Raw genomic sequence first — 26,548 nt, 5'->3', positions numbered from 1 at the left:
GTACTTTCAAGTTCAAATATAAATATTCTCACTTCCATGTAATGAAAACACAGGATCAACAGTAGTTGCTAAAAGCAACCATGTGTTATGATTCATCTTCTCTGAAAGTTCAAGGACTTGGTTGAGTAAACAAACACCAAGACGAAGAGCAAAGTGAAGCCAAGAAGAGCGACTGAAACCACCCACAGAAAGTCGTATCTAAACCCGTAATATTGCTGCATAAACTCAGCCACTGTCTCTCCTGTGTCAAGTTTAGTTTGTATATCTGCATATTGGGAAGCGACCATTCCATACAAACTCCAAGAAACTGGGCAAATCCAAGCATACCATCTCCACCACACAGAAATTCTCTGCAGTCAACCAACAAGGTGTTCCAATTCAACTTTGATGGGAAACATGAATCAAAAAAGGGTGATAATAATATAGTAAATATCAATCTCCTGTTTCAAGATTAGGGAAAACAATTTAGAAAACAAAAAAAGCGCCATTTGTTGTTTTCGAAAATGGGCTATTTTGGATCAATATTTTTGAAAACAAGTGCACCAAACACTTTTTTATTGTTTTTCTTTTCTTGTATTCATTGTTTTCAAAACATAAAAATGAAAATGGATCACAAACAAAACGTGGCCTTACTGTTCGGGGGATGACGAAACCGGTGAAGAGGTTCCAAACTGAGTAAAAGACCCCAGAAAGTACAGCAGCAGTTGCTTGATTAGGACTCACTGCTATCACCATCAAACCATAGTATATGAAGTATAGAATTGTGATGAACACGAAGAAGAAGTTGAGGAAGAACTTGGTGGCTGTCCATTCATATCCCATCATTGCATAGACTATAACCGCATAAAAGGCTGCCTGAAGCAGAGTGTATGGGATTTCAATTGCAACCTGACATAATAGTATACAAGGCAAGAGATGATGTCTCATTAGTAAAGATCACCAACCAAATTCATAGAAACTTCAGGACCAACAACTTTATTTTCTGCAATATAATCACTTCATTTTTTAGCAATGCAGGTAGCTGTCATCAAACTGTCGTGTTTTATTTTTCCTGGGTGTCTCTTTCTTGTGTATCAATAAGTTCTCGCGTCAAAAAATTGTTCGTTCAAAGATGTTTTGATGATATTTTTCAATTGATGAACTCTGCTCTAAAGAAATGCATAGTTGAGCTTAGAATAAGAGATAGATATGTCGATACTACCATCAAAATGTTAAATCATCACAAAATCCAAAAGCTTAATCTAATGGGTTATGAAAAATTTAATCATTCATCAATACACTAACACATAATTGCAATTAAAGGAATACCTGAGCAAATGCATGAGGCAAAGCAGAATACATTCCAGCAGCCCGTTCCCTGTAGTAAACTGTTCGTTCGGTGATGATCACAGGTTGCACTGTAAGAGCACTTTGTGTTCCCATGAAGTTAACTGCAATGTACATAGCACCTATGCTATTGAAAATGTCTTGCTTCGTGCTCCTGAGTTATAAAGATCACATATTTGTATGAGGAAATCTAAGTAAAGTAGTGTATGTACGCACGGTTTTGCTTATGTACCTCTTGCTACCGAGCCCCCAAAAAATAGTTCCAAACATAATGCCCATTGAAGCACTGAACAGAAGCCGGACGACATTGTATGCTGTGTTTCTGGAATATGATTTGTGTTGTTTCCATAGGCAGGCTTTGAATTGAGTCAGGAAGGAATGTGGGTATTTGGAGGGAAAATGAAGAGCTTGAGAATCTGGAAGAGGTGTGCTCAACTCTCTAATCAGAGCTTCATTACTTCTGTAGTAATATTGACAAGAGATTATCATCTAAAGCAGATAAAGATCAACAGTTCTCTGATTGAGTTTACTAGCACGGTTTGAATGAATCACCTATAAAGATCAGATTTCTTGTATATATCAGCGAAATTAATGCCCCGAACCTCTTCTTGTGCTGCTGTTGTCATATCCAAAACCCATGTTGCTGGATTGTATCCATCCCTTATGCTATCAACTCCAAGGATTTCCTTTAACACCAAAGAGAGAGAAACAGTGGAAAACAGTTCCTACCATGTATCACGAGGGAAAGAAAGTATGATAATGCTTTGGCCAACCTCAAAATACTTGATTAAAAAGCAAGACTGTGGCCCCAAAGGACCCACATATATTTCTTCACCTCCTCTTGCCAATAAAAAGAGCTGTCATTAGAGATTGGAGATATATTAAATTTCATTATAGCATTGGAAATATTAAGAAGTTTATTGTATTGTGTCAATTTAATCTTATTTGATACCTCATCAAACGATTCAAATATGTCAATACTTGGCTGATGAATTGTGCATACTACAGTTCTTCCTGTATCAACTGTATTTCTCACCGTTCTCATTACGATGGCAGCTGCTCGGGCACCTAAACCTGAGGTTGGCTCATCTAAGAATATTATTGAAGGGTTAGCAACAAGCTCAACAGCAATGGTTAACCTTTTGCGCTGCTCAATGGATAAACCATTCACATTTGGAAATCCAACCAATGAATCCCTTAATGGTGTTAATTCAATTAGCTCCATGATCTCTTCAACAAAAAGCTGCAGTTGATGAGTTTTGGAAATTAAAGTCAAAAGAAGAGTTCAGAGAAAGGTTTTACTAACAATTCAGAATCAGTTACATAATTAATCCACAGACCTCTAATGTCTCTGAGTCAACTTCTGAAGGCAGCCGAAGCCATGCTGAATATATGAGGGACTCATATACGGTTACATATGGTGAATGAATGTCATTTTGTTCACAGTACCCAGAAACTCGAGCAAAAGTTTCCTGTTTTTTAGGAAAGCCTGAGATTTTGATGCTTCCTTCAATGTAACCACTATTTTTTCTTCCAGCCAATACATCCAAGAGTGTTGTTTTCCCAGCACCACTGACACCCATTAAAGCTGTTAAAACTCCAGGCCTGAAAGCCCCACTGACTCCCTTCAGAAGTTCCAACCGACCCCCAGATGCACCTTGAACTTTCATTTCCTGCAAATTCCATTATTTTGGATCTTCAAGCTATGATGTAAATAAGCAATCATAGAACATGCTAATTTACATCAAAATAATTACCTTTGGTATATCTACTGAATATTTTACATTCTCGAACGTCAGGGAGAGCGACGTGAATGGAAGAAGCATCTTTTGTTTCTTATATCTGTCGACCCTGGAATCTATGAATGGTCTAGTGAGCATGTCAGAAAAGATAAAGTTTAAGCCAGCGGGAACCTTAGAAGCCAATTAATGTGGCTTACTTTTAGATGAGTTATTAGTATTAGTCCTGATTGAGCTTGGTTCAGTGTCATATGATCTGTGAGCCTTTTCCTCTCTTAATATGACATGGTGTTCCTTCTTCTCAGCCTTTTGGTAGGGTAATACTGTCCGAGATTTCCCATATTCTGGAAAGATCAAACAAAATTATTTTAGGATTCTATCAATTTAACTAGAATGATACATACAGAACGAAAATTGTTTAGATGAATGGAAAGTTTTACCATTAAGAAATGCTAGAGCCAATGCAGAAATTCCGTTGAAAAAGACTATGAATCCTACCAATGCAACAAGACACATCCAATACCAGTTCGGATCAATGAACAGCCCACGTGATTTCAGGACCAAAATCCCCACCGACTCTTTTGATCCATTACGAACCTAAAATTTACTCTCCACATTCAGAATCCTTAGCATTTAAGCGTGTTAAATTTTACAAGTAATACGGCATAGTAAAGCAGAGTAAGCTGCAAAGATCTCTTTTCCTGCTTTGACATGATACTTACATGATTCCAAGTATTGCTAAGAAATTCATTCGTCGAGAGTGCAGTTTGTGCATACATCAGTGGTGAGGTCCAGTAACCCCAAGCCAACCACTTCTGCATATTATCTAAAGTAAAAGAAGTCAAGAATTGGTTATTTTGACTACAGGCTCCAGCAAGTAATGTGGTCGTTGCACTTTCTAGATTGAATCATACCATGAGATAAAATGAATCCGCCAAATATTAGAAGCCATAATACAGCAAGGCATCCTCCTGTATTTGCAACAACATTATTCCTGGCCAGTGCTGCAATGCATCTGAATAGTGCATATGACATTTGTCCACTCAATGAGTAAACAAAAAATTGTTTAAGCAACCTGGAAAGATAACTCAACAAAGGGTTAATTTAAGACTCCAAGATAATGAAGTTGAGAAATACAGGAAGCTAGGATCAGCTTACAACCTTGTGAAACTAGGATCAAATCCAACAACATAATATGTTGTGGCAACCCAAAGAGCTACTTCAATAAAAGACATGGGAATTCCAAGGATGGATGATGGTAGTGAGAATGCCCATGATGGATAGAAAAGGAGGTCTCTTTGCTTGTAAAATACAGGGAGTTTTTCAATTGTCATTGGAAGTTCATAAAAACCAGTAAAAGTTATTGTGTTGAGTCCAAAATAGAGAGCTCCCAAGTAGACAATTCCATCTTGAATACTATCGTGCTGCTTTCTGGCTTGAGCAAACACAGTTGCAACAACTAGAGCAGAAAATTCAAGCTGAAAGAAAGAACTTCATGTCACAGTTTGAAATGTGAGAACTAGGCTACATAAAAGTAAACAGATATTTAGAACTAACTTGAATCATCTTAAAAATGTGCAAGGATGCACTCCTCTTCATCAACGTAACTTCCCTAGACAGACACGCCTTCATTAGTTCTTTCTTGGTAGCTCCATATTTAGTTCTTGTTAAAGCTGCAGGGTGACTATTGGACTTCTGAAATGGGATAGCAAGCTCGTGCTGTATGGCCCTGCCTATTCGAAACGACTTGAAAGCCTCAGCAAACTCGTCGGCAGATATATAACGATGTTGTATATCATGATTGCTCCAATATTGTCTCTGATCCTTTTTTGATGTAACCTAAATGTAACAATCAGGATTCAGGTTCTCATGTTATGAGAAGTTAATAAGAAGCTTTGGAGACTGAGTAGTATTAGATCATGGAAGCCATGGGGAAAACCAGTAGACTTACTTCCTGTAGGTAATCGGCTACACCCTTCCTCTCAGGACATCTGAACTCCATGGATTCAAAAAACTCCAGAACATATTCCCGTGGACCTTGGTACACGACACGACCTTCTGATAGAAGAATGATATCATCAAATAGCTCAAACGTTTCAGGTGGAGGTTGAAGAAGAGAGATCACAGCAGTCTTGTTGAAAATGTGAATAGATTGACGGATGGAGTTCACAATTTGGAATGTAGTTGAACTGTCAAGACCAGTAGATATATTGTCCATGAAAAGCGCATTGACGGGACCAACCAACATCTCGCCTTAAAAACACAATTTTTGTAAATTCAGTCATTTATTCAGCTTAGATTTTGCTCTACTTCAAGGCTAGATTAACCATTCATGCTCTACCTGTGGTCACTCTCTTCTTTTGTCCTCCTGAAATACCCCTTACCATCTCATTTCCTATAATTGTATCAGCACAAACATCCAGACCCAATATCTGAGAGGCAACAGGTTATAAATTAAGGAAAATTTTTCTTTTGTTGCATTCAATAGTAGTTGTCACACATTGGGTTTCACAACATACCTTGAGTATATACTCTGTAACAATGTCTTCCTTTTGTCCCTTCAGTACTGATGCCTGTATGAAAAAATATCATATTATGAGCCAAAGTAGTATTAGTTCAGTTTGGATAATATCCATTCAGTTTACCTTCATCAACGCATCAATATAAGGGTCTGGCTTGATATTCAGCTGTTTTTCCCTCCTCAAAAGCTCAGTAAGCATGTCTAAATTATTAATGAAATCAGTTTCATGATGTAATACTTAAATTTGTGAAAACTGTTTCAAGTTCAAAATCTAAACAGGGGTTTCAAACCATAGCCAGTGCCAACTCCTTGACATCTTGCGGAGAATGCTAAGGTTTCCCTCACAGTCATCAAAGGAACATGGATGTCATACTGGCTGATATAAGCAGCGGTCCTCTGAGGGACAAATTCCTTCATTTCATCGCCATTATAAGTTACTGTCCCAGAAAACTATCATAGAACAAGAATCCACTGTTAGTTTGTATGACAGGAATGCCTTAATTCATTGATGAAAGGTCAGACTTTTCTATATAATTCATTAAATCAATATAGTTGTAGCTTTAACCTTTAGCTCTGATTCAAGTTTCCCAGACAGGGCTTGTAGCAAAGTTGTCTTGCCAGAACCTGGAGGTCCGAGGAGTAGAGTCATTCTACAAAGAATTTGAAGAGCTAATATTTCAGTTATAAACTAAAAAATTTGGACATTGGCTTAAACCAAGAAGGAAAAATAAAAGGCTAAAAAGGAAAGACACGCGACACGACACACAACATGTCAATTTCTAAAAACGTAAGAGACCACATGTAAGAGACATATTAATTTTTTTATATTAAATATTAACAAAACTATTTAATATTTTGAATAAAAATTGACTTAAATATTTTTTTTAAAAAATAAAGATATTCGGATGAAAAAGATTTTTTTATAAGAAAAATACGGTAAGAAACGGTTCTTATGAGTAAAATTTAAACAACACGAGCTTTAAATATTCTCTTCTTTTATGTTTCAAAAAAAAAATATATTCTTTTCTTTTAGTTAGTTTTGAAAAAAAAAAAAAAACTGCCAAGACATAATTATTGGAAGAAAAAAAATTCACTTGTATAAGGAGAAATATTGTATGGCAACATAAATTTTAGCTCAACCCTAATTGACACACCTTTTAAAAAAAGATATTGCATGTCATTTTGATTTTTCTCTTCTTCTCCTCTTTTTCTCGTTCTTCTGCCTTTTTTTTTCTTTCCTACCGTTCTTATTCTTCTTTTTATTAATTTTCTTCTTTTGACCATTCTTTCTTCTTTCGACTCCGAACTTTTCTTATTCGAATCAAAAAAACACTCAAATGAACATGTCAGACATGCATCCGAGCTTGTCAGAGTCGACACCGACACTTGGCTATGTTTTACGTGGCTGTGCCTTTTAAATAAAAGGTATATGGCCAGCTATTACCTCACCTTCCTGGTTTGATAATGCCACTCACATCACGAAGAATTGGGAATCGCTGCTTTTGGCTTGAACATAGATGAATGCAGCTTGCTGCACTCTACAAGAAGAAAGACTCTAAGATAAATATGATGCTTTAGAAAAAAAATGTAAATTGTAAGATCCATAAATGTCCACAAAAATGAGAACATAACTCAGGTTACAAAAAGATGAATAAAATTTTTAAACAATTTCTGGATGAACCGTAATGGATACTTTATTCCGACGTATTATAAATTTAAAGCATATAAAAAAAATAGAAAGTAGTTGAAGATTTTTAAACCATCTAGTTCCCGGTATACGCATGGTATTAAATATTCGTCGACAGACATTTACATCGACATGTCCATGAATCCATGAATTTGATATATCAACACGAATGGTAAATCGACTTCATTATAGCGCAAAAAAAAGTGGATAAAATATGGAAAATATCAACAAAATGTCATTAAATGTCATTATATATACGTAATACTAATATTAATACGATTCATTTTTAACTTATTTAAAAATAGAAAGTGTATATTTGTTAATTTAAATATTTTTATGATTTTTTAATTTCTCTTTTAACTCTCCCACAAAAAAAAATATCGATCTACAGTATTTTTGTGAAATTAAAATTGAGACCGTAACATTTCGATTAACATCGACGTATACAATATTGACCTGAGCAAGGTTTAGAAAGTAGCTGAAGATTGTGGGCGAAGCTGTTCCTCCCAAGTATGCTTCAGCATCGACGTTAAGATTCTGGAATCGCACTTCGATTGTGGGCAAACGAAGCGAAACTCTAACCAAAAAAAAAAGTGAGCAATCTTCCAACAGCGAACAAAATGCACAAAACCGACTCAATTTGAAACCTAACAAAATAGAAGAATGGCGAGCGATTTCGAAACCTATCGATTCGGTTCTTGAGTTTCTGCAGGAATTCCTCATTACTTTCCACGCTTCTCACCAGCCTGTTCAAAATCTCTTTGGTCTCCTGAAAATCAAGCTTCTGAAGATCGATTTCCTTCAACTCTCCTGCAACGTAATGCAACACATTTTGAGAAACCTATTGAGAGACTAGAAAGTAAAGAGTTTCGTCGGATGAAGATCGAGAAGAAAATGTATTAGTTGTTAACCTGCAACACCGTGTAGAATAGCTTTTCGTGCCCTTTGATAGGTGGGAAGCCTCTCGAGAGCAGCCCACCTGAGAGCAACTTCTTCTGTGTCGTCTCGTCTATAGCCATGGCTGCCTCTGCTCGAGCTCTCCAACGCCATTATTGCGTACAACACTTCTCTCTAAATCGCGCGGCAATTTCAGACATATGTAGTGGGCCAAGAATGAAAGTTATGCTCATATTGCCAAAAAGACGAACTTTTTAATACAATCAGTAATGAATACTACGATTGGAAACAGTTCAAAAAGAATGATTAATAAACGATTAGTAGAAATAAGATTCGAACATTTTATTTTATTTATTCCAGTAGGAGGCGATGATTTAAACCCGTTATCTCTCAATCTGTGAAATGTGCCAATTACCATAATTGAGTAAAATTGAAATAGAGCATTAAAAGTTTTTAAGTTAAAAAAATTAAATGAAGGTTTTGATTTGTGATTGTACGTCATTTGATGCCTTTCTCCCTGCGCCTTCCATTTCATGCATGCAAGCAAAATGTCCTTTTGTGGATTGTTCAAACTTCAAAAGCATTAAATTCAGATTGATTTTATTTCTTTAATTATTATTATATGCATCTGATGTTGGTTGGATGTATTGAATAAACTACGCCTGGTTTTTTGGGATACGTTACATGTCACACTTCATTTATTTGTCCATTTTCTCTATTTATATATTTTTTTAATTTTTTAATATATAAATCTTACACGTGGCACGTATGCAATATAGATATATATATTTTGTCTTTTTTGAAGTAACGTTTACAACTTTATAGATTGTCAAACATCCCATAGTGTGTAAATCGGACACGTGTCACGTATGCAATAGATATATACGTATATGTATTTTGTCTTTTTTGAGGTAACTTTTACATCCTTACAGTTACAGATTGTCATAACATCACATAAAAAGTGAAAATTTTAGACCAATTTTCATTTTAGCCATTTAATCATCCTTTGGTTTTTAGCTTTATATTTCGTTGGTCACAATTTATTAGTATGATTTTACCTTTTTTTTTTAGGAAGACATTTAAATTTTTAGACAAGTTCAAAAAATAAGTTATTAAAAATTAATGTTATTAGTTCGAAATTTATCTTGCACTTAAAAATATTTTTAAAAAGTACATATAAAACAAATAAATATATAGGTGGAAATAATATTTACAAATTTAATTTTAAAAAATATATAACTAAAAACTAAATGGTTAGTGAAGCGTTAATTTCTAGTTTTTTGTTTATCTTATTTTCATTCTTACTGAAATGCATGTACCTTTGCAGCTAAATTTTGAAAATTAAAAATAAACTTATACTTAGATTTTGAAATTGTTTAAACAAAAATAGAAAGCACATAAAATGAAACTAGTGTTTAGAAGCTTGATTTTAAACTTATAAAAATAAATAAAAGGTTATCGACTATTAAATTCATTTTTTATTTTTAAATTTAATTTTTAAAAATGTTAGTAATGTATCAAAGGTTGCAATGCATTGTATTACATTAGTGCCGGTTTTTCATATAAAATTAAAAGGACACCATTGTAGTTAATTAGAGAATTCATATCAAAATCGAACTCTCTAAATTAGAGACAAGATGCATAAATGATATAGTTTCAAAAGGTTTATTATATATAGTCTTTACAAAAATAATAGAAACTACTATCAAGGAGAAATTTTTTTCACTTAATGCTAAAAAATACGATTTTTTTATTTATGTAAATTTTAAAGTTTCAAATGAAATAACTAAACTAAATTATTTCGTTTATGAAAATTGAAAAACAAAAAAGACTACAGCTACTGATGTACCAATGACCTAAATGAAAAAAAAAAATCACGTAGCATGGGATTTACAGAACATTAATAATTAATAATGATCATAAAAGAAATTAAATAATTCAACATTAGAAGAATTAACACTTGTGTTTGTAGGGGTGCGTCCAGCCCAAGCTTTAGTGCAACACTCGGGCGACGCGCGAGAGGCCCAGTAGCAAGCTACTTAATGGGCCCTCCCCCTAAAAAAATAAATTTAATATCATGTGGGCCGATGGCCCACGTATCAGATATTAAACTGATAAGAACAGATACTACACTTGATCTTAGCCAAAAGGCCGAGAAAGGTATGCTTAAATTCGTATCTCAAGCGTGGTTTTATATTTTACTCGCGGCACTCATTTTTGGGATTCTGCCAATGTGGGACAAGCGCTGGAGTTACTCACTTTCCCAGTTTTACCTAACTTCTCCATCTCTTCCAACAATATCTCGTTCTCTTTCACATTCTCCATTTTCCAAACAATTTTTCTTCTCTCTTGTATCTTTTCCCCACGTTCTCCCTCGTCACATTCTTCTTCTTCCCCACCAATTTCTCATTTTCTCCCTGATTCTTTATTTCTTCCTCAAAATTCCCTCAAGGAGGAAGCTCTTTGATTTTTGGTTCAACTGGGGATCTCCATAAGAAGGAAAAAGATTATATCTCAAATTTATCCGGTGAGATTGCAGGGTCACCCTTCCTCCAAAATTTCGGTAGAATTTCACTAAAGGTTTAGGTATTCATTATCTTTCCATTCATAAAATCTACGTCATGATGGAGTATGATTGTTCTAACATTTTTTCAGCAATTTTTTTCTTCCTTCTTTTAAAAGTCTCATTTAGTATGCCGTTAATATTTCCTTCCATGTCTCTTGTCTTATTTTGTTAATTTTTTTCTCGTCCATGTAAGTTAGAATTTGTTTAATTGATTTGCTAATTCATTTTCCATGTCAATTCTATTTTAGATTTGAATGTATGAGATATGCATTAAATTTTTGTAGTTTGAATAATCTGCAGATAATTTGAATCTTGACTTACTGTATTTTTGTGGATTTTAGACCATATAATTATCTAATCTTGGGTCATGTTACTTTTAAACCCAATTTAACCCAATAATTTCAAAATGCTTTCAAAATTTGAAACCTTTAATTCTCCACCAAATTATTTTGTTATAAATCTAAAAAAAAATCATTTTGCTTACATAAAATATAAAAAATTTTAAATATTAAAATTTTGAGATTGCAATGCTGGGTAAATATTTCTAAATTTTACCTCAAGAGATCCTGTATAGCTTTTTAATCTTTTTTCAAATCTTCAATATTGAAGCTATAATTGTGAGATTTGGTAAATATCATCCTTGTAGTAAATGTTTCTAATTTTAAATATTAAAATTTTGAAATTGCAGTAATGTTCTCTATATAGTTTTTTTCCTCTTTCCTCTTAAAATGTCATAAATACGCTAATTTATTTCAAGTTAGTTTTATAAAGTGAAAAAAAATCTTTTTGTTTCCACAAATATAAAAACCAGATTTGAAAACTAGTAGGGTTCACTTTGTGAATTTTTCTAAAACTCACAAATAAAGTAGTGTCTCTTTATGGTTTTTTTTTATAAATTCCATAAATACATTAAATTCTCATTTTTATGTAATTTTTAATGGTTCAAAACGTTTTCCATAAAACAATTAAAAATAAATTTTAAAAACTACTTACAATTTTTTTAAAAAATAACAAAATAAAGGGAGGTTGATTAGTGTTTTTCTTTTTTGAAATTTGTTGAATTCTTTAAATACATAAAATTTCTTCCAAAAATAATTTTTCATATTTTCAATGGTATTTATGTCATTCATAATTATTAGCCCATGTTTTATTTATAAAATGTGGATCGATAAACCTGAGACATTTAAAAATAAAATTTTGTAGACCTTCAATAATTTAATAAATAGGATAATAAAAGTAAAATGTTGGCAACTGTTTTCACGGGTGTTGTAGGGTGCTAGTACCTTCCCTACTCACAAATGACTCCGGAACTCGATTTAATTTATGCAGACCAATTTATCTTTCTTCTAATTGGACGACCAATCACACCCTCAACATGATTGGTGGCGACTCCAAAGCTTTTGTTTGTTTTATTTTTCTTTTCTCCAGAAGCAATTAATATTTCTATTATCAAACCTTTTCCTCACAGATTTACATCTGTATCGAAAAATAAAATTTAAAATCAAATATCATCGATATTTTTTTACATATTTGAAAATAATCAATTTACTGTCAGTTAAAAGTTTTACGGCCTCACTTCCAATAATCGATTCTTTAGAATTTAGTTAGGTAAATATATTTTTAAATATAGCACAAAATTTAAAGTCAGGTTTAGTGTCGCAAATCAAATGTAGTGTAAAACTCATTAAGAATAGTCAAACTTGTCATATATATGAAAGAGTGAAAATTTGTGACATTTTTTGAAACTAAATATTAAGTTTGTTTTATGAAATGAAGTTTCCCTCCTACTTTACCTTTTCTTTTATATATATAAATATGGTATTAAATTATTACCAGACCTTAAAATATTTTGAAAAACACTTTAGTAGCTTGAGATATTTTAACACTTTAGTTAATACATTATATTGAAAATTTTAGTTCTCTTACTTTTTTTTTTTACATCAATTTTCTTACCTCTATGTGGAATTTCAATCTTAATTTCTTCAATTTTATCAAACAAATTAGAAAATTAAAAAAATATTTTTTATAAATTTTGATTTTATTCTTTAAAAACATTCCAAAGAAATGGTAAAGAAACTAGCATAATTTGAAAAGTTAACAAAAAAAAAAAGTTTTCTCAAACAGTGTTTGTTTTGTGCATCAAAATAATTTCAAATTTTTTTTTAAGATGCAAAATATACAAATTTGATAAACTATTTGTAAAGGGAGGAAAGAAAGAAAAGAAAACACGTGTGGTGGTGTGGTAAGGAAGGTAAGAAAGGCATATAGATTCTGTTGGAGAGAGTATTGTACAAAATTATATTCCAGGCTTCATTAACACTCAACATGTGACCCCCTCTTCCTTTTTAGTGTTATAACTCCATCTTTTCCTAAGAGGTCGACCACAATTTCTTCTCTGATTCTCCACCCCTCTCACACACCTTCTGCTTCAAGTTTTTAAGAAGATATTTATTTAATTTTTAATACTAACAGCTACGAAATTATTATATATGTCGTTTACCATTAAGCTATACTCGTGATGGTTCTTGGGTTGAGACAGAGCTCAGTTTCGCTGACAATCAGCGAAACATCGATCCTACTAATAGAAGCTGTAATCACAGAGCTGCATTTTCCAATGTTCCCATTGTAAAAGATCTGCAATCTATTTTCATTCAATTACTCAAGTAGGACTCGAAAGTTAACTTGGACTAAGTACCATCTCAAGCTTTAGAGTGTATGTATGGTCGAAGACCTCACGATGCAACGTTTAGCCAAAATCTTGCATCAACTAATTTATATGTTAGTGTGTAATAAAAGACATATTTTTCGATCTTGTTTTATTTCAATCAATTATTTATATATTTAGCTTAATTTGAGTCCTATGATGATTTAATAATTATTCAATCTCCATATAAACTTCACAACAAATATGATGTAAGAAATCTCGAGGATAATGTTTGAAGAGGCAAAAGTGAACTATATAACATAAAGTCTTTATCAATTTGACACCGGATATTGGGGAATATAAAAGTAGTAGAGGAATTTGTAATTGAGAATACAAAGTCTGATAAAATAAAGAAGCATCTAAGTATAATTAAAAAGCATGGTAGATTGAAACCACGAATGAATAATTGAGATTTAAATTCAGATGCCAAAGGTTTCAAATATTCTCTATTAAGTTAAGTGCATTAAGGAATTTAGTAGAACCATTAGTTCCCTCTCATATGTGTATATATGATCTGTTTCAAAAAAGAAAAAAAAAAGAAAAACTTTTTTACTTTCCAACCCATATATTTATAAATTATAATATTAATGCATGATCACCGTCATAAATTTAGCTTAACGGTAATTAGTATGTGTCTTTGAGCCAGAGTTAAGGTCGATTGCCCCATACTCTACTTATTGTAAAAAAAAAAGATAAATATATTTACGTTTCTCACTCTTACACATCTACCTTATTTTTGTACTCTATTTTTTGCTTAACTTGCCATTTTAATTCTTGAATTTTGAGTATTAAAATCTATTTATATTGTTTTATTCAAATATTAATAACTTAGCTAAAATTTATTTAATGCACATGTCATAAATTAATATTGTTGAGGTGTGTTTTGGCCCACGGGACACGCTGGCAGACGATTTAATGTTGCATGCTTGGCTGTGAACCTGCAAACAGATCTAGAACCTTGCACCAATAGGATGCTCCACTACATACTCTCTGAAAGGAATTTCATTTATTGGCATTTTTGACAAAAACATTAAATTTTATTTAATCATTTTCTCTATTTAATTTATTTTGTGTGTATAATTCAATTTATTTGTATGTTTGAATTTGAATTTGAATTTGATTTCCAACGGCTAGTTTTCTTTCTTGAAATGTTTTACTAATTGATTATATGAAAATTGTATTTTAATGGTATTGAGAGATTTGTGGTTGAATTGGAATTGTGATAAATTCACTTTCCTTCTCATGTCAATTTTTCTTGTCTATTTATTGTGTAGTCTTAGAACATATCAAGCAAGAAGTGTGGAGCAAAGTTTATTTTATTCTCTCAAATTGTTTAAGCATTATTGTTTATGGTGTAAAATTTTGAGAGAGAATTTTTTATGCAATTCGATAAATGCAATTGTGTGAGTTGTTTTTCTTTTGTGATATTTTTGTCAAGTATTGGATAAGACACATCCACGATTGAAGGGAGTTCAAGTGGTGGTCTACAACACAAGGGGAGTTTGTGTTTGAAAAGATTCAATCGAAGGAGGAGTCGATCAAGCATTGTGGCATGATTTAAGAAATGAGTTCTTTTATGCATAAGTCAATATTGATTGTAAATTGTACTAACTTTTGATTGTTAATCTTATTCTCTGGGCATGGTCTCGTGGAGTAGGTTGGGAAACCAACCACGTTAAAAACGTCGTTGTGTTATCTCGTTTAATTGTTTTAATTTCTAAGATCCAAAAATTTGAAACGTTAAAAATATAATAATATTTTAGCAAACTAGTTAGATCTTTCACACTCTAAAACTCAAGTGAGTACTTAGTCTAATATTGTTGTCGACTCAAGCTTATATGAATGCAAGACTCAAGAGATTCCATACCTTTGAGAGGGCAAGACTCTTCCTTGTATTGGGAGAGTATTAATAAATATGACTCCGTAACTATGATCATTGTAGTCTATGATTCAACAGATTTTTCGTTCAACAATTAGAAGATTATCTACTAATAGAATTGACGTTCCATTGAATATCCAATGTCAATCAAGATCTTCTTTAAGTTGAAATTGAGCTAAACTCTACTTGTAGACACTATAACCTAATTTCCTCCTTATCCTTAGCACGGAACACACACGGAGGCCACGTTCCATGTGTTTGTACTTGATTTGAACCTAAAGAAGAATAACAAGAAATATATGAAAGTTAAAATTATGAACTAAATCTATATTTCTATTTGTATTCGAAAATTAGTTTGTCTTTATAGGTTGGGGGTAGCCATCGGAATATTGAAAATGTAAAGGGCGAATTTGGAGGGAAACAGAAAGGGGGAAATTACGATAATAGGGCTAGGGGTACCTGGAGTTCGACAAAATTACTCTTTGAAAAAAGAGGAGGGAATATTCCTGGGTGTGGGCGCCAGGCAAAAAGGATATTCAGAGGAACAATTTCAAAGAGAATATAGCGACACGTGTCACGAGGAGAATCTCTTTTACCTCACCTTCTCTTTTTTCTCCTTTTCCTTTCTCGAATACAAAACAAAAGACACCCAAGAGAATCTCCAAAAGTCGCTGCTTGGAGCTTGTTCCACAAGCTACCTTCCCAGCTTATTTTCTTTTTATTATTATTTTTTAACTAAAAGTATACACATAAATAAACAAAATTAAGTAATCCCTCTAAATATTTCATTTTCATCATCTACGTATTTTATTTATGTAGGTTCATGTTCCTAAATTTGACCCCATAACCAAATTACCATGAATAGTAGCAAAATTTAAAATTTTGTAGCACACCTCGAGACAATCGTTTCTATTCATAACTTCTAGATATATTCTCTCTTCTGCTCGTCTCACAGAATTAGTGTGGCCCAACGAACTCAATTCCATTAGACTGCTGAACTTCTTGGCATATGTACCTAAGAACTTACTTGTGGTGCACATGACCGAGCCTATATCATGTGTTGGACCTACCGGGTTTGTGTCTAGAAACTTGACCTTTTGGATTATTTCTACGCTCAAGGCCTCAGACAGACTTGAGTTGACTTAGCAGTGGTTCCTAGAATTATAGCTTTATCTTATCTATAAGAATAGATAAACCTCACAATTGAAATAGAGTAACCAATAAGAATGGCTCGTTGGTTTAAAAAGATTAGATAGGATAAAGTGAGAGGGAATAAGTGCAAATCTTGTTGGCCCGGACACTCACGGATATAAAAAAAAATGGAAACAGAACATTTAGAAAATATGAAAATTAATAGTCGAAGGGAAAAAAAAAGAAGAAATGTAAAAATGTGAATTCTGGTTGTTGTGCCAGTTCCAGCCAGATCCAAACAGCCATGCAAATATGGTTCAGAACCCCAAAAAGATAAAAGGTTCGTCTAAATTTTAGTGAGAATCTTCTTACCTTATAGTCCACTTCATTAAAGTGGGTAGCAGACGAAGATTCCCATCCTTTAATTAAATCGCCACTATTTACAACTCATTCTTATTTAGAGACCAGAGGGAATTTCCACTTTTGGGCTTTATGGCTTGTATTTGGTATGCCCATATATTTTTTTAATTTCTTTTCTTGTAGTAAAGTTGGATTTTATTACTTATTCCTTCCTTTCAGAGACCATAAAATTATTAATTAATTTTCATGAATATTTCGTTATCGACTAAATATTCCCCCTTCTCTCTCTACCGTATATGCTACACTTTAGGGTTCTCTTTTGAAAGTTGTATTATAGATTAGTCAATAAAACATTGTAAATCTGATCCATTAAAAAAAAAAAAGGACTACTTGGCCGTATATGTTCGTGTGGTGCTCCAATTATTTTATTCCTTTTCCATTTTTGACTTCTCCATTCAAATAAATCATATAATTACCACCCCATCACAATTTCTCTCTACAAAATATAATAATCATTGTATCTTGAAATTATATGAAAATTAATGATTAATTAATCAACATACAAGTTAAATAAAATAATTAAAAGAGAAAAGAGACCCTTCTTTTTATACCCATTTATTATATATACACATGTAAATGTACATAGATAATGGGTATTAATTTTATCAGATAATATAAAGCAAGAAAGCAAAAAAGAAGAAAAAGCTCTCATTCGAGAGAGGTGAGATGAATAAAAATGAAAAAAGGAAAAAAGAAAAGGCAGAATATGGAAAGAAGAATCGTCTTTTTTGTGTTTCTGGTTCTGCTCTGCCATAGTGATTTTTTTTTCTTTTTTCTCTTTATAAAATCCAAAGGTTCGAAAAACCACAGTCAGATTCGTTTCTTTCTTTCTTCTTTTTTTTTTTTTTGGCCTTTTTTTTGTTTGCTCTCTCTCTAGAAATTGCTTTATTCCCTCCCTTGGAACTCACCCATAAAAGAAGACAATATATCGTTCCCATTTTCTCACATTAAACAACATCCTCCAACTTTCTCTCTCTCAAGTCTCAAGATCAAGGCCAAACGCCAAAGACCCACTTTTTTTTCTTCCAATTGTTTGTTTCAGATCGAGTTACTATGTGGGCGAGGGTATGAAGATAATTAATTATGTTGAATAATAATAATAATAATTGTGTTTGGGTAGAATAGGTCATGGCATCCACAGAACTGAGCTTGGAATGCAAGGTTCAAAGCTATTCCATGCTGCTTAAATATTCTTTTGGAGATCACCAGCTGCACACACCCGCCGCCGTCGCTACCGCCGACCAGTCCTACGATAAGCTTCGGGCTTTTGTCTCCCGCCTTGAGGAAGAGCGCCTCAAAATCGACGTCTTCAAGCGGGAGCTTCCTCTTTGCATGCAGCTTTTAACCAACGGTACTAATTAACCCTTCTTCTCCAACTTTTAAGTTTATTCTATTCTAATATTATTTTAAAAAAAATCATGATATTTTCTATAATTTAATATTTGCCTCTGCTTAGAGGTCGCCGAAAAAAAAAAGAAGTAAAAAGAAGCCATTGCAAAAAAAATATATAAAAAAGGTTAAGATTTTCAAGTATAACTTTTTCTATGTAATTTGCTTGCTTCTTCTAAATTTTCGAAATTGCATATATTATAGAAATTTCTAGTTCTATATAGCTCTGTCCCAACCATTCTATAGGGCTCAAAATACATCCCATGTCAACATATGAATATATATATTTGAAGTATTCAGAAACTGAAATAATTAAATTATTTTTTAAATTTACATAAGTTAATGTGTGGTTTGATACTAATTTCATTTTTAGTTTTAAGTTTTTTTAAAATTATGCTTGTTTTTATACCATTTCATTTTTAAGTTTTTCAACTTTGGCTTGAAAACATATTTATATTCTTAGCCAAATTAAAAAATAAAAATTTGTCCTAGATTTTAAAATGGTTAATAAACCTAGCTAACAAAAGAGTAATGTTTCTAAACTTATTTTTTAAAACCAAAAAACCTAGAAACAAAATTAATGGTTATCAAATAAAGTATAAATAACTAAATGAAATAACCTAGAAAATTCGAATGGAAAATGGGATTTAAACCCATTTTTAATTTACTACTAATTATTCATGGTTGCTAAATTGGTATGTGTTGGTGTATAATAATTAGCTGTGGAGACCTCAAAGAGGCAGCTTCAAGCCTGCAAGACGATTGAAGCACCAACACCAAAGCCAGTTCTTGAAGAATTCATGCCGCTGAAAAATTCAACGCCGGCGGAGGATCAAAATCCGGCGACTATTTCCGACAAAGCAAACTGGATGACGTCAGTCCAGCTTTGGAGTCAGGATGCGAGCGACGCAACCAAACACCAGTCCAAACAAGACTCTAATAATTCTTCAGAAACTAGTAACCACAGATCCGTTATTAATAATAATAACAATAATGGAGCTTTCATTCCGTACTCCGGCCCACGCGCCGCCGCCGAGAAAGTGCCCGAAATGGAGTTATTAGAGAAAGCACCTAATAATATTATTGGTGGCGGTGGCGACGAGCAAAGGGATCGGGTGGGATTATTGACTGAGTCGACGCCGAGTTGTACGACCAGTTCTAATGCAAACTCTACGAGTCAGACTCACCGGAAGGCCAGGCGGTGCTGGTCGCCGGACTTGCACCGGAGATTTGTTAATGCTCTTCAGATGCTCGGTGGTTCTCAAGGTATGTATATATAATTCTCAACTCTCAAATTACCTAAAATAACTTGAACCAAAATTAGGTTTTTATTACTTTTAAAAAAATTTTAACTGGGTCTACTAAAGATTTTCGAGCTTTTCTCTATTTGTTCTCTGTATTTTAACAATTTTATTTTTTATTTTTATCTTTCATAAAAAAGTATTTGAATTTTAAAATTAGAATAAAAAACAGATTTAAACACACTTATGGTGTTTAGAAGCTAGCTCTTGACTTTAACAGAATGGCTATAAATAAAAACTTAATAATTACACCTCAAATTCTTAAATTTGTTTTGAAATCAGCTAAGTAATTAATCTTAAAATAATACTATTTATGTTAGTTAATGACCCGAAATTTAAAATTTAAAGACGGGAGACCAACTTATAATTTAACATACAAGTTTATACTTATAACAACACAGAGATTAAGTTATTAACTATAATTTTTTTTTTATTGAAATTTAACAGTTGCCACACCAAAGCAGATTAGAGAGTTGATGAAAGTTGACGGCTTGACAAACGACGAAGTAAAAAGCCATCTGCAGGTAATCAATCATAAAAGGACAATATTTGGTCTATTTGGTCTTAACGGTGAGGATTGAACCTTCTCCTCTCCATCATGAAAAATTTGACAACTCATTCTATTAAAAAAAAGACGTTTATTTTTTCATTTTTTTCTCTGCTGTTAGATATTTAATGATAATGATGACAATATTCTTTTTTACCTTCAAGTAGCCAAGTATTTTCTACCATAAAATTTCATTCTTTCTTTACAAATACCTGACTCTTTATTTATTGACCCAATCTGATTTTTACTGCAATTTAAAAATTTACGGCTCATTATTTTTTTTAAAGAAATTATTTTTACATTTCCCACTTCTAGTTACAAGAGGATGAGAAAAAGATGGGCCTCGAAGAGTCAAATTATTTTCTAAAGAGAAAACAAAAAAAATCCGGGATTACTGATATTTAATTCTCCTTAATTTTTCTCTTACTCGCAGAAATATAGGCTCCATACGAGAAGACCGGGTCCAACCCAACAAGTAGCATCCGGACCGCCACCGGCTCAGCTCGTCGTACTGGGTCTGGGCGGGCTTTGGGTACCGCCGGAGTACGCGGCGGCGGCTGCGGTGGCGCAGGGTGGGGCGCCCGCCCTGTACGGCCAAGCACCGCCCACATCCCATCCACCTTCCCACTTCTACACCCCGCCTGCAGTACTGCCGCAAGAGTTTTATACAAGAACGCCGCCGCCGCCGCATCATCTTCAGCACCCGTCTCTGCAACATCATCAGGTGCAGTTGTACAAGGGGCCGACGCCGCAGACTGCAGGAAGCTCACCGGAATCGGAGGCGAGGGGCACGAGGGAGCGGTCGGAGAGCTTCCAGGAGGAGAAATCGGGGAGCAGTAGCTGGAGAATCGAGGGCGGCGAAAATGGCGACGAGAGAATTAAGGGGCGGAGATCGAGATCCGAGGAGGGTGGAGAAAGTAATAGAAGTGAAATTACTCTTAAATTTTAAAGGGAGCGTATAATTAATTACAATTTGTTGGTTTGTTTTCTGGATTGAGAAGTTTTAGGAGTTCTATAAGTTAATATCCTTTGAATTTGTCGAAGAAAGAAAAAATTGTAAGGATTAGTTGAAAGCAAAATCTTGAGCCTTAGTATACGTAGTTTATTTTGCTGTATATTAAATATTTTTAATAAATTAATTATATGAACTTGAAATGGTTGATACATTTTTTTTATTAGAAAGTTTCAAATTTTATATTTGGTTAAATATTTTGTTACGTTCTGCTTTACTTTTTTCTTATAACAATATGTGGGGTGGGGAATCGAAATCACAACTTTATAGTTGGAGGTATATATTAATTTATGTTCGCTTTCGCTTATGTCCAACTCTCTATAGATTTTTATTTATATATTTATCAATGGGTTGTCCAATGAGTTGTTCAAGCTAGTTTAAGCAACTAATCTCACAACAAACTAGCTTAATTCTTAACTTGGAGGCATCATGGGTTTGAAATTATTCCTCCAAAGCTTTTTTATTTATCTTAGTCTTTTTTGGATCAATTACTCAACCTACCATAGTTAAAAATTAAAGGTCCAACTCTAATTCATATTTTCTTGATAACTAATAAAATTCTGTAACTGTACCTCTGTTTTATAATTTAATTGAATGCCGTGGGAATATATTATTTTTATAAATTTTCAAACGAAAACCTGTTATAGGGTAAAAATTGTATACTATACTTTCCCTTGCAAAATAATAATAATAATAATAAATTTGTATACCTTTTCAAGCCTGAAAAGTCTAATTTAAATAAAAATTAAATTCACCTTATTAAATTGAGTGGTAAATGTCAATTTTTTTCGTTAAAATATAATATTTTATTAGGTAAATTATAATTTTAGTCCTTCAAATTTGGACTTGGTTTAATTTTTATTTGGTTCCTAAAATTGCTATTTGATTTTCAAGATCTCAAAAAATGATAATTTTAATGTATAATGTTTGAATTTTGCTCCTATGTGATCCCTAGCATGATTTTTATTTTTTTTAATTAATTTTGAGACTTTGAGTTGGGCTTCTAGAAATGGTCGTGATCCGAGTAGTTGCGTGCATGGCGTGACTAGTGAGCAACGTGGCGCGAACACGTTGCAGCATGCTCTCCATAAGCATGAACGTGCCACCCCTGCGTCACGTGACACCACGTGCTCTACCTTCTCTTTCCCTCACAAATCATATGTTTAGTTTACAAATTTAGTGCAACTTTTTTTCCCCCTAAAAATATCACAAATATAGTTTTAACCATATGAATATTTTAACTTCCACTTTAAAGTTAAATATATTTTTGGAAGTGATTTTAGCAGGTTTAGAATTACTCCCGACCTATTATCATGAGTATGCTTAAGTAGCAATTGACATATATCTCCAATCAAAAAATTGTGAGTTTTGATTTCACCCCTCCACATATTGCACTACAAAAAATCACTCTCATTCACGTTGAAATTAGTTTTTAAAATTATTATTATTTTAGATTTCAAATTTGTTTTTCTATTTCACCTTAAAATTTGAAATTTTTTTTTCAAAATTTTTGTCAATATCTAACTCTATTTAACTTTAATTTAGTTTATTTTCTCTAACTTCTTAATCTAAAAATTTTGTATTCTCCCTCTAAGCTTATTTTATCCATTTATCTCTTTAAACTTCAAATATATATAAATATTATTTGAAAATGTGTAACCAAATATTAAAATAATCATACAGATCATTTTCACAAAATCAATTATTTTTCTTTATTGAAATTACTCCTTCTAAAGTTATTCTTAAACAGATTCTTAATCAATTACACTATGCTGCAGTGGTACCATAAATCTAGTTATTAAATAATACACTATTAAACCCTGCAATTCTTTGAAAAGAAACAAGAAAACTCTCACGTAATATATCTGACATCATTCGACGAGGTTAATGTCCCTAGAATTTCTACACACACATTGTAATACAAAATCCACACTCTCCACGTGTACTGCACGTGCCAAACCAAACATTTGCTCTGGTCTCCAGCTTAATTATTATATGGTTAATTATTTTCTTAATTCTTCAGAAATTATATAACTTACGTTGCATTAATACTCCCCCGCCATTGGATGGGGTGCATGCTTTCGCGGGTAACCCGGCTCGAGAACCACCACTCGGACCCGGTTGTGTACCGGGTAATCCGAGGACCCGGTAACTTTCTGGTACTGGAACACGAGATCCTTCCGGGCCGACATGTCGACGTTAGCCACAGCGACTTCAAAATCCGATACAACGTTAATCGTCGCGTTAAATTACGTGTGTATGTACAAGGTAGAGAAGAGGCTGAGGCTGCGACATGTTTGTCTTTGTCCACCTCTCAAATTAGGGACAATGCCAGAATTCGATTTGGGTATGTGAATGGAAAATTCTCTGTAACTGAGATCAACGGGAAATTGTTGACTAGAATCAGGTTTTTATGTTCTAATTTTTTATTTTTATTTTTTGTATTTTCCCATATAAATAATTCATGCAAGGGAATTGGAATTGGAATTGAATTCCATGGGAATTTAATTTTATCTGTTTTGTTTTGGCAGATGTGTTGTAAAGATAAAGGACTTGAAGATGAAGATTTGGAAGAAACTTAATGGGCAGGAGATCGTAAATTGCTGATGTATTAAGCTTAACACACATACAAACTCTTCTTGTCATTTCAAAAAGAGGAAAAAAAAATAAAAATTTAGCACTTGCCGTCAGGACTCGGACTCATGAACTCTTGATCATACACAGGTGCTGCTTACAAATTCAAAAGAAAATTTCAATCACAAAATTAGAGGCTCAATCTTTTGATCTCAAATTAAGGGTCTGTTTGGTTGGAAACTCGGATTCTTGTGATCCAAATGTAGAAATTCTAAAATTAATTTTTTTATATTTACAGTGTTTCCAGATTCAGAATTTGAAATTTTTAAGATGCAGAATTACATTAAAAAGATAAAAAACTTTAATTAAAAAAAATACTACATTCATATTATAAACTCATTTTATGCTGGTTAAAATTGAAACATGTAAAATGTAATGTATTCTAAATTATATAACTTTGTAAAATCATAATTATACAAAATTCATTAAAAAATATTATTAAATTAATTAATATAAGTTTAGATTAAACTAAATTTAGTTTATAACTAAATCTAGTTTACAAATATATGGTTCAACAAACGTTGAATAATTTTTTAAATTTAGATTCAATTACTAAATCTGCTACTAAACACTTATCTCAAAACATAACAAAGAATACAATTCTGTTTTTTATTGAATAATTTGTTTTCAAATTTCTATTTTCTGACTAACTAACTTTGGCCATTGCTCAACCTTTTCCTTTTTTTTTCACACTTATTGGATCTTGGACGAAGCCCATTATCCATTAGAATGGGCCAACAGTGTCAGAAATGGGCCGCCGTCAGGCTAATTAATTGCCTCCTACTTTTTGGATTCACATGAAATAAAATCACATCATTTTTTCAATTTTATGGGAATCTCAAGGGTCGTTCTCGTTTTCTATTTTTCTACTCCAAATATTTGAGAAATCTTAGTAACTGTTCTGTTGACAAAAATCTCGTACCTTTTTACAAAATAAAAAAATAATAAAAATAAAAATCTTGTCATTACTTATAAACTAAAGTATTTGATCCCCTGTGGATTTTGGTGAGCTTTCACTTCAAGAAAAGAATAATTGGAATCCCAGTTGAGAAAAATGGAGACGGATAAATATGGGAAGTCGTGTGGTGTTATAAACTTTTTCCTGTTTGATGGGCTCTACCATTTGTCTTCATCATCAAACTACCTAAAAACATGACCCATTGCAAACAGAATGTCAGTGAACAAGAAAAAAAAGTTGAAAGATTTTCAAAGTTGGATTGGAAGAGAGGAGAATGAATGATGAGCAAATTGTTTTGTTTCCATATTCTGCCAAAAAGAAAGGGAAAGTTTGGTGATTGATATATATGATGTATCAAACAACCCATGTCTTGTCATTAACAATAATAATTCTCCTAAGATGATAAAGTTTCATTCTTTTTCTTTTTGTTTGAAATTAAAAACAAGAAAGAAAGAAAATATGGCTCCCCCTCTATTGATGCTGACACTGCCACCACCTAATCTCTGTTTCTTTGCTGCTCACTCGTCACTAACATTTCTGTCTGTACCCTTTGAAAAAAAAGCTGTGATTTTTAGTCATTTTTTGGGGATTCTATCTTCTGGGTCATGCATTTTCATTAATATTATCATCCTTAATTTATATTGAGGTTGTTTAGAATAGGATTCAGTTGAAGGTGTTGAGAAACTGAAAGCGTTAAAAAAAAAACAATGCGGAAGCAAGTAAAATTTTAGTGTTTGATGAACAATGAGAAAATGTGAAATGTGAGAGAGTAGAAATCAATAGAAGATATCACAAATGTATTCAAATGTCGGTGATACAAACTTCTCATATGGAAGTTCACTCTTATAGGTAGAATACTTCGTATTTAGTAACCAACCTACAATTTAAAACAAACACTAGAAATTTATAAGTTATAAAACTAAAATTTAAAAGACGAAAAACAAAAAATTAAATATAACCACTAACGTTAAGGTTAATGCATCGATATGCATGTTGGGAGGTGTTTTTGGTGTGGGCAAAATCATTCAAAATTATTATGTTGGAGAGTAACACAATAGTAGTTTTGAAAAAAAAATTAAAAGCATCTTAAAGTACTTTGTAGAGTATTTTAACCTAAATATTTGATAAAATGCATTTCAAAAGTATTTTTAAGAGCTTAGAACCAAACATCAAAAAGTGAAGTATTTATAAAATATGTCTTACTAAAAGTGCATAGAAATTAAAATATTTTATTAAAATATACTTAAATTTGTCAAAGCATTTTCAAACGCACTCTATAAATATAATAAAGAGAGAAAAAAAAAACACACACAGACACTCTGAGAACCTAAATAGTGAAACCTTCATCACAATGATGAGGTACATTTCCTCGGGAGGAGTAAAAAAAATTTAATTTTTTAAAACAAACATATTTAAAATGTTACAGAATGCGGTTTATGTTTTAAATTTATGTTTTTTTTTTTAATTTCTACTAGATATATGTTAGGGAAAAGATAATTTAAACTCTAAAATTGACAAGGGCTTACCATAAGCTTTTTTCTTTATTAGTTAGGGCTTCATTTTCATTAAATTGCACCTTAGACTTAAAAATGTTGCAATCTTTACCCTTTTAGAAACTTCCGTTTGAAATATTGTTGAAAAACGTATATTATAAGTTATCAAACATATATTTGGTATGAAATTAATATGATTCATATAAAAACAACATTAGAGTATTTTTTTTTTCTTTTTTGAAATTTGTAACTTTTTGACAGAGTTATTGAAGGGTTGTTTTAGAGTGAGAATTAAAACAACTAGCTAAGTTTAGAGGTAAAAAATATTATGTTATAGATTTGAT

At 32.5% G+C, this 26,548-nt stretch overlaps 2 protein-coding genes and 1 non-coding gene across 3 annotated transcripts; 1 reads left to right on the top strand and 2 right to left on the bottom strand.

Moving 5' to 3' along the window:
- Nucleotide 1: 1 nt before the first annotated feature.
- ABCG38 (pleiotropic drug resistance 10) lies at nt 2-8,573 on the bottom strand. The gene is made up of 25 exons (XM_022289239.2): nt 8,185-8,573; nt 7,957-8,083; nt 7,730-7,850; nt 7,036-7,124; nt 6,152-6,236; nt 5,877-6,036; nt 5,711-5,787; nt 5,585-5,638; nt 5,407-5,497; nt 5,017-5,318; nt 4,623-4,904; nt 4,227-4,543; nt 3,980-4,140; nt 3,788-3,891; nt 3,506-3,662; nt 3,266-3,409; nt 3,084-3,184; nt 2,667-2,999; nt 2,279-2,569; nt 2,100-2,183; nt 1,879-2,012; nt 1,559-1,786; nt 1,309-1,480; nt 634-888; nt 2-350 (listed from the first exon to the last, which is right to left on the bottom strand). The coding sequence occupies exons 1-25, from the start codon at nt 8,321-8,323 to the stop codon at nt 93-95; spliced, it is 4,266 nt and encodes a 1,421-aa protein (XP_022144931.1). The 5' UTR covers nt 8,324-8,573; the 3' UTR covers nt 2-92.
- Nucleotides 8,574-10,139: 1,566 nt separating this feature from the next.
- On the bottom strand, nt 10,140-10,334 carry LOC148210585 (U2 spliceosomal RNA). The gene has a single exon (XR_015792088.1). It is a non-coding gene; the product is annotated as a U2 spliceosomal RNA (small nuclear RNA).
- A 7,465-nt stretch (nt 10,335-17,799) lies between these two features.
- On the top strand, nt 17,800-21,281 carry LOC111014432 (myb family transcription factor EFM). Its single transcript, XM_022289154.2, has 4 exons — nt 17,800-18,221; nt 18,980-19,525; nt 20,008-20,084; nt 20,541-21,281. The coding sequence occupies exons 1-4, from the start codon at nt 17,999-18,001 to the stop codon at nt 21,054-21,056; spliced, it is 1,362 nt and encodes a 453-aa protein (XP_022144846.1). The 5' UTR covers nt 17,800-17,998; the 3' UTR covers nt 21,057-21,281.
- The last annotated feature ends 5,267 nt before the right edge of the window (nt 21,282-26,548 follow it).

This window comes from Momordica charantia (genome assembly GCF_013281855.1).
Source record: "Momordica charantia cultivar OHB3-1 chromosome 6 unlocalized genomic scaffold, Mcharantia_2.0 BLBB01000006.1, whole genome shotgun sequence".
Classification (NCBI taxonomy): Eukaryota; Viridiplantae; Streptophyta; class Magnoliopsida; order Cucurbitales; family Cucurbitaceae; genus Momordica; species Momordica charantia.
Note: the sequence above shows the minus strand (reverse complement) of the source record. Positions and strands in the feature narration are given on the sequence as shown.

Coding starts and splice junctions, on each gene's coding strand:
- ABCG38 (XM_022289239.2), bottom strand. CDS start 8,323: ATGGCGTTGGAGAGCTCGAGCAGAGGCAGCCATGGCTATAGACGAGAC. Junction 1,481..1,558: donor TGGGGGCTCGGTAGCAAGAG/GTACATAAGCAA, acceptor TTTATAACTCAG/GAGCACGAAGCAAGACATTT. Junction 351..633: donor GTTTCGTCATCCCCCGAACA/GTAAGGCCACGT, acceptor GGTTGACTGCAG/AGAATTTCTGTGTGGTGGAG.
- LOC111014432 (XM_022289154.2), top strand. CDS start 17,999: ATGGCATCCACAGAACTGAGCTTGGAATGCAAGGTTCAAAGCTATTCC. Junction 19,526..20,007: donor GATGCTCGGTGGTTCTCAAG/GTATGTATATAT, acceptor GAAATTTAACAG/TTGCCACACCAAAGCAGATT. Junction 20,085..20,540: donor AAGTAAAAAGCCATCTGCAG/GTAATCAATCAT, acceptor TCTTACTCGCAG/AAATATAGGCTCCATACGAG.